At 41.4% G+C, this 16,232-nt stretch overlaps 1 protein-coding gene across 4 annotated transcripts; it reads right to left on the bottom strand.

Moving 5' to 3' along the window:
* Nucleotides 1–673: 673 nt before the first annotated feature.
* Nucleotides 674–16,179, bottom strand: CENPS (centromere protein S). 4 transcript variants are annotated; one of them, XR_010923513.1, is made up of 7 exons: nt 16,009–16,179; nt 13,862–13,985; nt 12,505–12,538; nt 8,579–8,645; nt 7,196–7,331; nt 4,779–4,866; nt 818–875 (listed from the first exon to the last, which is right to left on the bottom strand). XR_010923513.1 is itself a non-coding variant. In XM_067567391.1 (6 exons), the coding sequence occupies exons 1-6, from the start codon at nt 16,054–16,056 to the stop codon at nt 811–813; spliced, it is 474 nt and encodes a 157-aa protein (XP_067423492.1). In that variant the 5' UTR covers nt 16,057–16,179; the 3' UTR covers nt 674–810. The 4 variants fall into 4 exon arrangements, 3 of the variants coding, with proteins under 3 accessions (XP_067423492.1, XP_067423493.1, XP_067423494.1); XM_067567391.1 differs by lacking the exon at nt 4,779–4,866 and having other exon boundaries at nt 674–875; XM_067567392.1 differs by lacking the exon at nt 4,779–4,866 and having other exon boundaries at nt 674–866.
* Between the last annotated feature and the right edge of the window lie 53 nt (nt 16,180–16,232).

Below are 16,232 nucleotides of genomic sequence, written 5' to 3'. Positions count from 1 at the left end.
CTCATGTATAGGTTAATGTTGACACAAAATGCAAACTAATGCTGTTACAACTACTAGTAGAGAGAGAGACAGGTGCAGATATTAGAAAAAACACCACAAACTAGGTCTTCCAAAAAAAAATTAAACTAAGAGAAGTGAAAAGTCTTTCCTAAAGCAAGCTCTATGGTGGTATAATATAAAGTAGGGGGTTGTACCAGATAATAGTATGAAAAATCTAAGGGAGCAAGTATAAAAAATAGAATAATACTTGCAGCTCTGCTACAGATAATGCCATTGTAATTATTAAACCTGCTCCTGGAGTCCCTCCTCCCCTTAATCAATGAGGATTTTGGGCAAATGAGAACTGTAGGATCAGGCGAATAGTTGTTGAGGCATTTAACATTCAGCCTTTTATCTGAAATGTAGCCCAAATAGTAACAACTTGGTACATTTTAAGGGGCTCAGTCTTACTGTGTTTGCTTCATTTCAATCATAGAATTAATTTTCTATGCAGTTCTGTTCAATTTTATTAGAGAAAGGATGGGGGAAGAGAGTCTAATCACACTTATTACAAAGAGACAGTATTTGTTCACAGAAAAGGAGTCACTGACAATATTCATCGTGATTGAGGCTGCTGTTGCTAAAGCCACTGTAAAATAGAGCTTCAGGAAGCTATTTTGTTAGCAGGAGGAGAAAGTCTTCCAGAAGAAGTTCCTGCAGGGGGACTTTTCCCATGCTCGAGGTTGATGAAAGGCAGTCCTCTCTGGCAGGTTGGCCAGCTCTACCTCCTCCTCCTCCATCAAGGATGCATCATCCAGTTGGGCTGGCCAGTCAGCCAGTGCAGAGAGGAAAGTGAGCAAGGTTCTTCTCTTTACATCTGTCTGTTCCTGCAAGTACTTGTAAAAAAAGAAATAATTTATTCTTAGGGGAGAAACTCTTCCTCCCAAGTGAGAGAGGGAAGCCTAAAGTGCGGCTGAAAGATACATCCTGGTGCAGAAAGGAAGGTCACATAGCATCTACTTCTGTACTCCAGAAACACAGCTGTCCCTTATTTCTAGGAATGTATTTCAGCAACACTAGGGCAAGCTAGCAGTGTGCAAAACCATGATTTTCCAATTACTTTTTTTGGATGCTTTGAGTTCAACAGTGAGACTGAATTCCTCCTTTGAAAAGAGCTGTTGCTGGATACAGTATTATCTTTAACTCAATACAATCATTCAAGTTTCATATAGAGAGCTAGAGCGGTTCCCAGGGCCATATAATGATAATTTAGGGGTCTTAAAGGAACACCATCAGTCTGTTATTAAGAAGAACTAAAAGGTATTACACCTGCCAATTTCTTTGGTTGTACAATCACATTTTCCTTTAAAATTATTTTCTTTCTCCTATCGTGCAAGACCCAGGCAAACAAGCTGTGTATATAAAGAGTGGAAACTGACTGTACACACAGTAAACTGATTTCTTCCCCTCTAATCTTTCAATTAATAGTAGTCCTAAGTGTTATTTGCCACAGCAGCTATAAAAGACAAAAGCATTTTAATGTGTCCCTTTAAAAATTCTATTACTGTCTTCAACATCCTTTAAAAATCTCGACTAAAAATGTCAAGAACTATCAGCTAATAAACTACCAGACTGCAATGCTGTAGCTCATTCTATAATTTCAGTGAAAAATCCTTTTTTAATGGTCAAGTTTATGTACTGATTCTTGGATCTTTTTCAAAAGAGTACAGTAAATCAAACACTTAAAGCTGAAAACTCTTTAAATGGCTAACTTAATGACTTTTTTTTAGAAACCAGTAAAAGCATTCAATTATCTTTATAAATTAAGGCATTTTTCTAATGTAGACACATATAGGCAGCTAAGTGACTAGGCCATTATATTATATTCAGTTCAGAGCCAGAGTTCCCTGTCTGGGACTGACAAATCTCTTATAAGCAAGATAGCTGTTTTCGTTACAAATGATCCTAAAGCACTTCAAAAAACTGCAGCGCCGTTGAGTTGTAGTCACTTCTGGGGTGGAGGAAAAGCAGCCAACTGATACACAATAGCTGTACGTATGTATTGGAAGGAAGGGGGTAATTTTTGGCTAGGACACCTGGTTAAGTCATTATGGTTATTAAATTTGCCCTAGGACTTTAATGTTGGTAGCGCAAACAGGACTCCAATGTTGACAGTCACATCTAAATGAAGTACAACCAATATGCTTCATTCCTAGAACGTAGCTATTGTACTACCAAAAGTTTATGCTTTTAAAGGCAGTTTGGCCTCTGAGGAAATACCAAATCCCCATTAAAAAAAGGAATGGGATTAACAAGAGGAAATAGAGGACACAGAATGGAGAAAGAGGAAACTGCAACAAACCAATGCCTTAGGATCTCCTATTATTAGATCCTGGCAATCTTCCTCATCTGGGGCAACAGATGAGGAACTCTTGTTCACCTGGGCACAGTACAAAGAAGTGAACAACAAGTAATATAGACATGATGGTTTTGCATCCATTCTCAGCTTACCTTGCTGTCTTTCAATACATGTCTTTCCTGTGTTGGATGTGCAACAGCCCCCATCATCCAGAAGACAGAGGTCAGGAGGAAGAAAAACAGGCAGAGCGGTGGATGCATGTGGTAAGCTGCCTGATACAGTTCTGCAACAAGCTACTTCCCTGCCTCACAAGTTATCTTTTCTTTCTTTGGGCAGGAGCAAAACTTCCAGTTTGATTATTTTTATATTACAGCAGCCTCCCTTTTCTCAACTCAAGCAGTGACGCAAAAAAACAAAAACAAAGAGCAATTAACTTCTAAACAGTACACTGTATTTAACCCTTAATGAGAGCCTCTCTGGATTGTGCTGCCATTAAGAGTGTATTTGCTGTTAATTTAAGCTGCACATGCATTCTGTTTGCTAAAAAAAACCCAACCATCATTTCCTCACCATTATTCCTTTAATAACCAGGCAGCCTTGAGTACAAAATAGGGTGATTTAGCTGCAAATGATTCATGAGGGTGGATTTTGTGTATGGGTTTGGTGATGGGAGAGGAGACTGCAGAGAGTCAATTTAAAAGCAGAAGCATCAGGCCTTATGTTATCCTGAACGATCAAGATATAATCTCTAATGGGGCTAGAATCCTCCACTGCAGCAACCCACTGAGTTCGTGGGTTTCAAAAATTTCATCATTAATGCAGCTGAGCAGACTACAGCCTGGAAGGTGTTTCTTCCTTGTGGTTGCTTTGTCAGAAAGAGGTTTGCCCTGGCTGAATATCCTCACAGAGTGACACAGACAGTGTTGCCATCTCCTGTGATATTTGGTGTTTTTCTTAAAGCCTGAGCTTCTGGAGTCAAGTGATTTCATAAGAATCTTTGCTTTTATTAAAAAAAGTTTTTAAGCCTCATGGTTGCAGAGAAAAGCTTGAATATGTGACCAAATGTGCCCTAAAGGCTCAGAAACTAGAAGGCAAATAAAAAGAACCCCACATTTATTTTTTTTAAATAAACATGATTTTTGGGGAGCTTGACTCCTAATTTTTGAATGTTCAGGGTTAGCAAGACAGGATATTTTTAGAATTAGGATCCAAATGTAGCATAGCAAAGACTATTGGTTAGAGCAGAGGTTTCAAGGTCAGGATTTCTAAAATCTATTCCCAACTCTGATATTGTCTTGCCATGTCATTCTGTGCAGAGCACTACCTTTCTCAGCTTTAGTTTCACCATCTCTAAAAAAGGAGATAATCATCAGTATCAGTCATTATAGAAATGACCACAGAACTTAAGAGCCAGGAATGACTGAGTATTATTTCCTTCCCTAATATTATTCTCCCATGACTACATTAAAGAATTAGCTATTCCTAATTGAAAAAGGTGGGAGGAGGAGAATAGACCCATGCTGATTAGCATGCTGAACTATTCCATACTAGCACTCTTCTGAACGGTTTCAATAGCAGTGTTCTCTGGGTACCTCCCCCACAGTTCCTGGCAAGGTCCCCTGAAACAATGGATTCTGGGAGATTCTGAAAAAGCACTAGCACTGTGTGACAGTAGGTGGAAGACTACTGGTACCATTTTAGTTCCATCCACACTAGCACTTATATATGCAGATTAAACTGGTGTTTAGTTCTGCTGAAAGCAAGCCTAATCAATCCAGCTGTATTTAGTAGGCAGGTAAACCATTTGGAGCCTATTTCAGACATTAAGGATGTTGGAGTCATAGCACAGAAATTTTCTCTAGTGTACGCAAAGCCGTAGAGGTCCATGTTCCCCAGAGCATACCTCTTTGCTAGGGCTCCTTGATCCAAATTATATTCAGTCTGTCAAAGGTTCCAACTGTTGCTGCTTTGGGTTGGGGTGCAGGAAAGATATTTGAATCTTAGAGCTTCTTATGCTCACACAAAGAACTTCAGGCAATCCAAACTGCTTCCTTTCCCTTTTAGATGCTCTCTGTGGAGGCCTAGCATTTTCAAGATTTGATTCCAGCTGCCTGTTAGCATCTTCTTCAAAGAATTGTTGTGATGCTATTGCTCAGTTCTATGAAGGGAATGTGGAAAGCCTTTGAAAGCTATACTTTACAGCACTAAAACAGCTCAGTTGTTTACATTAATTATGTGTTCTCAAACTTGTTTTAAACAAAGCAAGATTTCTGTTCCTTTTGAAGAGTATTGGGTCTGCACCCAGGGTCTTAGGAAGACAAACCACCACTGAAGCTAGGTGGGCAGCTCAGGACAAGGCTCAGTCACCATAATGCTAAGAAACAACTAAAGACAGCTCCATGCTGAGTGCAATGTGAAATATTAGTTTAAAAAGACTCACTCCTCATGGAGTTAGTTCCACCCAAAAATGCCACAGCGGAAGCCTTCTGCTACTCATATGGGATCAGGTTCACACAGTATCAGAAGTTCTGTGGAGCAGACAGTATCAAAAGGCAGATCAGCCTCAACATCAGACATTTCTATGAACTTTATTTTATAGCCTCTTTCCCAGAATGGCTACGTAAGCAATCTGATAAAAAAGAATAAAATTTAATTGAATATCACATGGAGTACTATAAGGACCCAAATGATGACTAGACTGAACAATGTCAATGGCACATTTGTTCTTAAGGAAATAACACCTGGGCTTAGAGTTATAATCAGCCCAGCCCACGTTTCAGAATTCCAAACACTTCTGATCTGGTTGGCTGGCATAGTGGGAAGTGCTCTGCACCACTATGACTCCAGAGACTCCAGTTTAATTTTCAAACATAAACCTATTTCCCAACCCCTCTGAAGGTGAGAATACTGGAGGTGTCACACTCCTAGATATTGATCCCCTGCTGGTTCCTTTGGAAGCAGCACTGAAGCTCAGAAGAGAGGCTCCCTTAGTATGATTCAAGCTATTTCAAAGTTAACTGGACTGGAGGGGCCTTTGAGGAACAAAACTTGCGTGGAAGCTCAACACTGAGGCTTGGTCTACACTTACCCCGGCGATTTGGAGGCAGTCGACAGGAGTTAAGCTAACTACGCAGAAAACTTGTGTAACTCCCGTCAACTGCTGTGCTTCTCTTCTGCGCGCCGTCTTCACTGCATTGCGCCACTTGCGGGGTGGATTAACAGCGTCAGCTTCTGGATCAACTGAGCGCGTCTTCACTGACCGCTCAGTCAATCCAGATAAGTCAATCTGACGGCGGCGACCAACTCCAGCCCCCACGCTGAGGCAGGACCAAGTAAACCCTAGACCATCCTTGACAGGTGTTTGTCAACCTGTTCTTGAAAACCTCCAATGATGGGGATTCCACAGCTTCCCATGGAAGCCTATTTCAGAATTTAACTACCCTTATAGTTAGAAAGCTTTTCCAAATATCTAACCTAAATCTCCGTTTACTTCTTGTCTTATTTACTTAGTGGTCATGGAAGACAATTGATGATTGTCCTCTGTATAACAGCCCTTAAAATATTTGAAAACTTATCAGGTCCTGCCTCAGTCTTCTTTTCTCAAGACTAAACATGTCCAGTTTTTTTAACCTTTCCTCATAGGTCAGGTTTTCTAAACCTTTTATCGTCGTCGTTGCTCTCCTCTGGCCTCTCTCCAATTTATCCATATCTTTCCTACAGTGCGGTGCCCAAAATTGGACACAGTATTCAGATGAGGTCTCACCACTGCCAAGGAGAATGGGACAATTACCTCCTGGGTCTTACATACGACACTCCTCTTAATACACCTCAGAATTATATTAATTTTTGCAACTGCATCACATATTCAAATATACACAGATTCATTGAGCTGAGAAAGTCCATAAGGCAGAATGCTAACTGGGAAGAGTTCAGGATGACTGAGTGGCACACGGTAGAAGTTCAGAAAAGGGCAAAAAAGAATCTACTAAAGAAGCCAGTCTCATCTCCCTAAATGTTAGAATCAGATAATTATTTAGAAGTGACCCTGAATCATAGATCCCATCCACAAGAAAGGAAAGCTGAGGACACATCCAATATTAATCAAATGCTACATTTGACCTTAGCTAGAAGGTCTGGCAGCAGCAGAGAAGATGAACTGATCTTAGGATAGGTTGTCAGTATCTTCTATTTCATCTAAACACAAGGGCTTGAAGTACAGCTTGTTCATGAGAGTGCTGCACACAAGTAATTTCACTTGGGAAAATGGTGCAGGAAAATCTATTTTAATAGCCAAGAAGAATGACAAGCATGAATTATGGCTGAAAATTTTTTATACAATTCAACAAAGGAGGAAAAAAAAAAAAAAAAACAGCAACCAACAGTGCGGAGTATCACAATTCTGACTGGCAATTTGAAGAAGCCACTCACTAAGGACATAGAGGATTGCCAGAAAGAGCCCCTCACACTCTCTAGTTTCTTTTATGTGGCTAGATAAAGGATACCTTGCTTTAGCATTTCTAGCACTCAATAATAAATTCTCTTTTGGGAAATATAAATATAAAACGTGAAAATATTCAGCAATACTTATCTACTTGTCTTTGCAAACCTTATTTTGATGAACTTTAAGAAGTTTTTAGTATTCAGGCCTGTTTTTGAAGATGGAACTAAAAGAGTAACCATGTTCACCTAAAAAACTAAGGACTCAATGCTGTAGCTACTCCCAATGGAGTTCCCATACAGATAGGTTGCAGTTGTTCCCCTAGGATAGTACTGGATCCTTCCTACTCCATGTTGCAAAGCAGATAACAAGCAAAGAAGTGGTTTGAGAAGAAGATCACACCATGTTGGAATCCTCACTCTCAGTCATAGCAGCCTCCACCTGCTCATCAGAGATGGTTCTTCCTTTTGCTACGCAGGACTTCTTTTTCTTCTTCTCCTTTTGCTCCAGATTATTCAATGCAAGCTCTTCACTCTTCTGGGTGATATACCTTAGCTAACAACAGAGAATTAATCAGTCATCTGCTGGGGACTCAGCCTGTTCACATACCCTAAAAAAACCAAGCTGGCCAACTTCCTATCTACAGACAGAAACATTCCATATACTGCAGGGCCAGGCACCAGCTGTCCTATTTTTTGGATGAAACCTTCATTCTCAATTAGATTTCTGTAGAAACATCCTAGAGAGTCAAGATCTCAGTGTTGGATCAGGGCCGTGGCTTGGATGTTGTACCCCCTTTCCTGACTAGAACGCAGCTAGTAACAGCTGTGTTTACACAGACTTGTAGCTAGCACAGTATGGAGAGAGCACAATAGTTTTGTGTTCCCTGAGACACTCCAACCGAATTAAGCTATATTGCATCTGGTAGTTAGGAATATAAGATAAAGCTCCAACCTCACAAATTCTTATGAGATGGGCTTATGTCACATGTCCAAGATCAGAGAGGGAAAGAAAAAATTACCTAGATAAGGCTAAAATTAGCAGCTAAAGCACACTTACAGAGAAGCATCCAAACTTGCACAGAAGCATCTTTTTAGATTATAAACTCCTCAGATCAAGGGCTGTATCTCTTTCTGGATTCTGTGCAGTCCCAATCACAATGTATTGTGCTTAACAAATACTTGTTCTAATGTGAAGGCTTTATGTTCTCTTCCTGAAGTTTAGGTGCTTATCAGGATAACTTCACACACAACAGCTAAGTGAAGTGGAATGGATACTGGAACTCATATAGGCCATCATACGACAGAACATTTTCAGAAATCTGAGAGGAATATTCTCCACTTTATTGATGTGTTAGGACATTTAGCAGCTTTGATGAGAGGTATCCCTGACCCTGAGCTGAAACTCAGGAATGTGATGACTGGAAAAAACAAAAGAATTTCTTTCCAAGACTGAAGATATTGTAACACGTTCATTGGGTGTTATGTTCTGTACCTGGAGCCTCAGCAGCTTTGCTGTATCTAGAACACTGCTGCTGCTCCAGCTGTAATCAGATATGTGCTACTATACTGAAGAAAAAATGTCAAGAACTAGACCAAGATAAAAAAGAAAGCAAACAGATCCCCAAGGAGGCTAGCTGGGAGATTGGTCTTGCCAGCCCCACTATCCATGTCTTTTTATGAGTTATAATTCAATAGCAGGTGTTAATAATTCCAGCACCTATTTTTTTTCCATACAGATATTCCTGGGAATAAACATGTTATTTATTGGGAATAACATGGGTGGAAAGGTGTTACTCTCACCAAAGAGTTGCTCCTCCTGGCCAAAAGTTTCACATCTTCTGAATTGATTGTAGTTCGTTTTCCATGCCTGCATGAAATAAAAAACACAACCACTTTACAACATGTTTGCTGAGGTCTGTAGCAAAGGACTGTTAAGAACACTAAGTGAAAAAGTCTGTACATCTTAGCATGGGCTCTCTCACCTTTATCTGGCTATCTTAGAATGAGAGAGATCAGCAAGAATCCCCATCCACTCTTATTTACGATGATAGTTGATATTTAGACAGCACCTTTCTTTTCATCCAAGGGTCTCAATACTCTTTAAAAAGATGGATATTATCCCTATTTTGCAACACTCCTTAGTTTGCTAGGCATTTCATAGAAGACATAAAAAGATAGTCACCCCCCAAAGATCTTACAACCTAAATTGATGAGGAAAACAGGCAACAAGAGTTCAAGTCTCTTGTCTAAAACTCACATAGCAAATCAATAGCAGAATTTGGAACAAACCCAAGGGATCTGGGCTCACAGACCCTGCTCTAAGCCACAGTCTTTTGAACCCAAGTAGTCTCCTACAGCACTACTGTTCTTGAGATAAACTCCCATGTCCTCATCTGAAAGAGGTGGCAGGGCCCATGGAACACATTAAAATGGTTTTAAAGTCCTTCCTGGAGGAACATATCCAAAGAGTAATGATGGGAAACTACACCTTTGCAACCAGACCCCTCAAATGCAGAATCCCTTAAGGATAAATTCTGTCTCGAGTCCTATTCACCTATTCGGCATTAGGAGAATTGGTAAGATGACACGGACTCCAGCGCCAGCGATACGCAGATGACACACAGCTCTACTTGTCCTTCACCGCATGTGACCGTACCACTACTGCCAAGACAACCTAGTGCTTTGATTAAATCAGCTCATGGATGAACAGGAGCTGGCTGAAGCTGAGCCCAGGCAAGACTAAAGTGATGCTAGTAGGAAGAGGAAAATACTTTGAGGAATCTGCAGTTACAGTGCAGTCTTCTTTGGTTGAAGGTACGCAACCATAACTGGACAATTCAGCCCGTTGTTTAGAAGGGCTCCTGTGTCCTCGCAGATGCTAAGCTCTTACATAACAGCATCTATGAAAAACATTTTTCTACCATTTCCAGTTGGCTAGGAGACTCTCGATCTGGATAGAAGTTAGTCACTGTTTCTAGCTCTGGGTCTATAGGTCTGAGCCTGGGAGTGTGACTTATCTGATGTCCTTCCTTGGGATGCTGCAATCCAGCTGCCTAGACCCTGAAACCAGTGGCTTAGACCAGTGTTTCTCAACCTTTTTGATACCAGGGACCAGCTTCCTATACTGTGTCAGGGAGATCTCAGGGACCGGTGCCAGTCCATAGACCGGTCATTGAGAAACACTGACTTAGACATCCTGAGCCTCCCAGTCACTCACACATGCTCCCTTAGAGTTCTGCCTGAGCTGTGGACACTTTGACTTCCAGTTTACCCCCTTCGGGGACAACATGGCACAAAAGCAAGGAACAGACTCTGAAAGGAAGTTCTTAATCACAGAGACTTTTCTCTTAAAGCACTCGAGAGTCCCAGATCTTGGAAAACAACAAAAAGTCCTGAGGCACACCCTCCCATCATCTGATCTCACTCTCCCTTCAAGTCTTCCTTACCCAGTGCAATAGTCAGCCCCCCTGCACAGAGCAGAACCTTGCTGTTAAACAGGACATCCATCTCTGTGTTATGTACTCACACTGAGAAGCTCCAGATTCATGAGTCAAGTTTGCCCCTTTCTTGTGGGCCCCTGTGTAGAGAGACCACTGTTCCATAGGGGTGGGCCAATAGTTGAGACAATCAAAACTGACAGTCTAAGATGACAATCTTGATGGCTTTTCAGTCCTTCAACGAGATGTCAAACATCTTTCCCGGGCAGTGAGCATGTTCAGGCTTGTGCAGTCACAGCACCCAATATTTCCACACACAGTATGAAACAAAGTTCATAATCTGACATAGACATATTCCTTTCTGTCACACTCTCCATCATCCACTCCAAGTGCAAGGCACACTTCTTCAGCCTGCCTTCTCTGACACAAACATAGAATAGCATGCACATATTTGTTTAAAAAAAAAAATTTACCCAAACATTACACACAGTTTTCTTTCTAGGAAGAGGATGAGAGAGAAAATGAACCACACATGACAGATGTTAGTCACATCACTTAATGGTTTAATGGCAGGTGCTTAGAGTCTACGGTGATGATGACAATTGAAGAACCTATATAGAACAGAATCTAAAAATTGGCACCTCAAACAACACAGCTCCCTCTAACACCATTTTAGGTTACTGGGTCAGTTTTGACTCAGAGTGCCACCTACTGAATCCCCAGCACCACTTTAAAGTCCCTATTTCAGCTGGATAAGACACCCACATACTGCTAAGCATTCAGAGGTTGTGAGTCATCTAGTCCCACTCATTTAGATGATAGTGTCTTCACATGACAAGGAAATGCATTGATTTAAAACCCATCACTTGCAAAATATAAACACTTCCAGTGACCCAGAGGAAGAAATGTGCTGGCAGGCAAACACACAAGTAGATGATGTAGCACTGGGAGGGGAAGGCCTCTTGAGAAGAAAGAGGCTAGGAGAAAGCAATTCTGAAAGAGGTGTCCCAGGTAGCACAGAACAAGGTGCAAGACAAGAGTGAGGAGGCTGCAGAGAAGTGTGTAGAAAAGAGGCCTTGAAGGAGCAATGAGAGTAAACGTGTAGCTGTTGCGGGGTCTTGACGGAGGGGACAACAAATTTGAACTTGATTTCAAAGATGTGGAATTCAAAGAGGGAAATGACACAGTCTAAGCAGCTGGGAGAGGAAGGCGATTTTAGCAGTAGTGCTTTGTACAAGCGGAGGAGTGGCAATAACTAAGGGATGTTGAGAGGAGATAGAAGGATACTTAGGCACTTCATGTTGTAAAAGCAGAGTTGCAGATACCCAGCAGTTTAGTTAAAGCAAATACGCAGATGACCCAGTCAAACCAAATTTAAAATCCACAGGGATTTTGCATACAGAAATAATACAATAGGGAAGAAGGGCTGTTGACACCAAACTTGACCTGTTGGTACACTGAAAAGCTTCAGCATCCACAGGCCTGAGTCATTCAAATGGTTTCATAAAAATATTCAGTAGGAAAAATTTTCTGTTACCCACAGTTCTAATTGAACAGATGAATCACAGGCACATCAGACAACAGAAATTTTACAAGCTGAAACAAACTACCTACTTATCTACTCTTCAGTAAGTAATGCTAACAAGCACAGCAAAATGAGAACCTAAGTGTGGTTATTGTGCTGTACTTATCCATACACCTGCATGCAATTACATTAGAGAAAACAATTCACACACAAGACTACACTCAGGAGGGACATTTCACTACCAGGGCCTTATTATCCTCGAGGTAATTTATTTATTTTGTATGATGTATTTTTTCCCCACCTTGGTACAAACTGACAAAGTAATTCTGAGACCAACTGATAGTAGGGGGAAAAACAAGCCACAGTAGTATCTAGAGGCCTTAAGACACTATTCACATCCATGAAACTGTTTCCCAGTCAACCGCTCAGCAAACTTTGGAAAAGGCCCTGGCAGGTTTGAATCCACACTACCAATACACACAGGGCACTCAGATTACGAAACAATTAAACTCTTGACCCCAGTCAACCAACAAAGAATAAATAAAAAAAACTACATTCTAATTTAGCATGACTTCAGTATCTGTTACCTAACCTCACAATCAGTCACCACATTAAAAGCAGGCTGGGCCCCTTGAAACATGCAGAAAGTACAGGAGATGTCTTACATACACTGGGACAGGGGGATAGGAAACATCAAAACATATCACTGAGTGGAGAGCAAAAAACAACTCTTTGTAAGGATTAAACGTTCCTGCAGTACCTACCTGGCAAACATTTCAAGGTCTTTTGCAAAAATTTCTGAAATAAAAATATAAAAAAGACATTTCACACTATAGCAATTATGGTGGCCAATAATAATGTCACATGTACAGAACACCATTTGACTCAAATCATTTCACAAAGTACATACAAGCAACAATGCTGAAATGCCACCATCCCTAGGTGAAAAGGGCAACACACATGCAACCAACCAGAGCAAAATAAGATGCACAACTGGATGAGGTGATGGATATTTTTGGATCGGGATACCAGCTCAAGTCTCTGCGCATGATTATATGATAGTTATACATGTCTACTCTTACAGATATTGCCCTGGGATCTTTAATATCTATGCAGAGCAGAAAGGACCTCATGTTTTTAAGGACTCAGTCTGAAAGACACACAGCAAACTGCATTATACTGAATATCTACCTTGGAAGTATGATGGGTTGAGTTGTTCTACTAGAATTTGAAACTGTGGTCCAATTACTTCAAGTATTTCCAACTTGAAAATTAGACCCTTAAGCCATCCGCTTTGATGAAACACCTGTAGCTAATCTCAAGTGACTAATGTTTATGCTTCATGTTTGTACACCTCTGTAAGTACAAAACATTATTATGGTTCCATGTGACACTGCTGAAGTGGCCTAGTTGTACCTAGGGAAAATGAAATCCTTTGAGGCTAAAATCCAACTTTTATAAGTAGTACCGATGAATCTTTGAAGCGCATGCAAGGTAGCCAGGACATTGGTTTTTTTAAAGTATTCCATTAACAGCAGAGAAGGCTTCTAGACCATTATACATAGTAATTTCTCATTAAGGGGAGAAATGAACAATAAGCAGACTTGGTAAGTAAACCCAGATCACAGAGATGCTAAGCAAACATAAGCTCCCCAGATGGTCCAAGAGTTTATATAGCAGTTTTCATGCAAAAGCACCTGAAGCATTTACAATTTATCAACCAACCAATCAAAAAAAAAGTGTAGAAAACGCTGTTTCAAGAGACTGAATGGCTGCACACACAATAAGAAAGGCAAGCCTCACCGCTGGAGTCAAAAAAAAGCTCTCTCTGCTTTGCACTATCAGGCATCAATCAGTACAACCATGTTATCTGGAAACATTCTCAATATAAATTCTTGACACCAGTTTCTTAATGTAGGCCATTTTATTGCATAGATGAGACCATATCTGAGGTTTCACAAATCTTGTGAACTACCCCCTTCATGCCAGGAAAATACAGTAAATATTTCTTGTACTCTTTAAAACAGTCAACTCCTTACAACTAATTCCAGTTCTACTTTTAAAAATGCACTTAATTTCCACTGATTGTTCCTGTACAAATATAGATATGTATGGACATACCACATTGCCTGAAGGTGATCTCTGAAATAGCTGCAATGGTTTGTTTGCTGAACTGAATGCCTTTGTCTTCTGCAACTTCTTGACACAGACAACCCACGGTGTAGTGAACTGCAGCTTTTAGCCTCTAACAATCCAAAACAATTACACAGTAGACTTTACATACCAATACAGCATATCTCACATAAATTATAAAGACACATTCACTGACTGAAAGGATAAAACATATATCATTGTTTAACAATACAGAAAAAAATTATTGCAACAGCACATTTATCAAATGTGTAGTGCCATAAATGTGTATGATGCTTTAAAATACAGACAAATGGATTCCCTTACCCTTAAGGAGCTACAGTCTAAATTAAATTTTGAAAAAACAGGATGGCAGAGGATAAAAGAGACAATATAAAATATGCTATCACTGGGAAAGCTCTTTGTCCCTTAAGGATATCAAATACTTTTACACAAATTATTAATATTTATTATTAAAATATTCAGCCACTATTCATTGTGGTATACAAGTAATGAATGTACAGTCAAATCAATCATCATTTTGCCCTTTGCTTGTCCATTACAAATTACCTATGATATTTTCTGTTTACTTAGGTTTGAACCAACACATATTGCTTTTTTTTAAGTTCTCACTGAACTCAGGCTACCTTTATACAACTGATCTCCTTTATGCTGTGTGTATATAAAAAGTAATTCCTCTTTATGGGCCTGATCCAGGGAGATGCTTAACATCTTTACCTCCTTATTCACTTCAGTAGGAGTTACAGATGCTCAGCAGCTCCAAGGATGTCCTCAGGGCCTGATCCATCTGGCAAATACTTAGGCCCAGAGATCCTCAAAGGTATTTAGGCTCCTAACTTTCAATTATTTCAATGTAAGTTAGGCACCTAAATACCTCTGAGGATCTGAGACTTTGTATACTTACATATAACTTGCTACTGTGAAGAATCTATGAAATTATTCAGAGCACTAAGCACTACAGCAGATGGTAAGTGGCAGAATAATCAAGATTTGAGTGGAGATGTACGCTCTGTTCAATATCCAGAACTTAATTTTGTGGGAGAAAGCCAGAAAAAGCACAATAAAATAGTAAAAAATATATGATGAAAGATAGCATTTTTGGTGCTCTGAGACCTCATATTGTTGAGATATTTTTAAATGCTGGGCTTTTCTTTTTTCCTCTAGACATTTTAACTCTAATTTGATGCTTCCATTAGGAAACCGAAATTGTAGTGACTTGATTTAGACGTGAGGTCTTCCAAAAGCATACCGTGAATTATATAACATAGAACCATTTATTATAGCACAAAAGAGGTTAGTTGTGTATTAGTTCAGATATTGGCATCACATTATTTGCGCACACCCAGCCCAGCAAAGAAACATATGGGAAGAAGGCATGAGACCAATATCTATCTCACAGTGGAAGTGGGTGGGGACACCAAATCTCTAGAAGAGGATTAATGACACCTTATAGGGGAGATTTTCAAAGGCACAAATGGGAATCCATCCCTCCCTCTACAAAACACTCCCCACCAGGGGATCTCCGTTTTCTAAAGGGAGGTGGGATAGCAGCCAGGGGATTGCTGGGGAGGGTAAATCGACAGGACTACTTCCCAGGGGCAGGGTGCCTGGGGTAGGGGAAAATCCCAAGGAGGCCTGGGGGAGAGGAAGGGGAATTAAACCCAGATGGGCTTTATCCCAGGGCAGTTGGGAGTGAGGAACATGACCCAAGCAGGGGCTAGAAACCATTTTTATAGAGCCTGCGAGCTATTGAACAAGGTGTAAACTGTATGTGATGAAGGAAACCATTTCAAGCCAGGGGGCTGCCGCCCCCCAGTTCCAGCACCCCTGGACCCAAGGAACGAGATGGGAGGTCCCCCCCAAGTGAAGGGAAATGGGGGCGAAGGGCTCCTAGCCCAAGGAGATTGGGGCGGAAGTGAGGAAGGAGCGGCAGCGCCCCAGGGTGACGGGGGGAGGGTGGGATCCCCAGGACTGGGGGGGGGGGGGGACGCGTGGGGCGGTACCACCCACGGATAAAAGGCAGGGGCGGCCAGTCCCCTCCCCTCCTGACGGCGAGAGGCGCCCTGGCGAGCCCCGGCCACGGGGGGTCACGCACCGCTCCCCATCTCACGCCATACCTGGGTATGCAAGAGGTGCTCGCGCTCCTGCTCGTCCTCCGGCTCCATGGCCGGCCGCGGCGGCAGCAGCACCCGACCCGACCCGTCCCGTCCCTCACAGCCGCAGGCGGAGCCCAAATCTCCCGCCCAGCGCGCGGCGCCCACAGGGGGAGGAGCAGGAGGCGGTGCCGACTGGAGGAGAGAGGGGGGAGGGGAGAGGAGAGGAGAGGGATGGATGAGGTGTG

This window comes from Emydura macquarii, unplaced genomic scaffold, assembly GCF_026122565.2.
Source record: "Emydura macquarii macquarii isolate MOO-44397 ecotype Brisbane River unplaced genomic scaffold, CSIRO-AGI_Emac_v2 contig_2768, whole genome shotgun sequence".
In the NCBI taxonomy this organism is placed as follows: domain Eukaryota; kingdom Metazoa; phylum Chordata; order Testudines; family Chelidae; genus Emydura; species Emydura macquarii.
The sequence above is the reverse complement of the archived record's forward strand: the minus strand, read 5'-3'. Positions and strand labels throughout refer to the sequence as shown.

Bases quoted from the DNA above. Each gene is read 5' to 3' on its own strand.
- CENPS (XM_067567391.1), bottom strand. From the start codon at position 16,056: ATGGAGCCGGAGGACGAGCAGGAGCGCGAGCACCTCTTGCATACCCAG. The intron at 13,986-16,008 runs GTATGGCGTGAG...TTGGATTGTTAG, and splicing joins AGCACCTCTTGCATACCCAG to AGGCTAAAAGCTGCAGTTCA. The intron at 8,646-12,504 runs GTAGGTACTGCA...TATTTCATGCAG, and splicing joins GACCTTGAAATGTTTGCCAG to GCATGGAAAACGAACTACAA.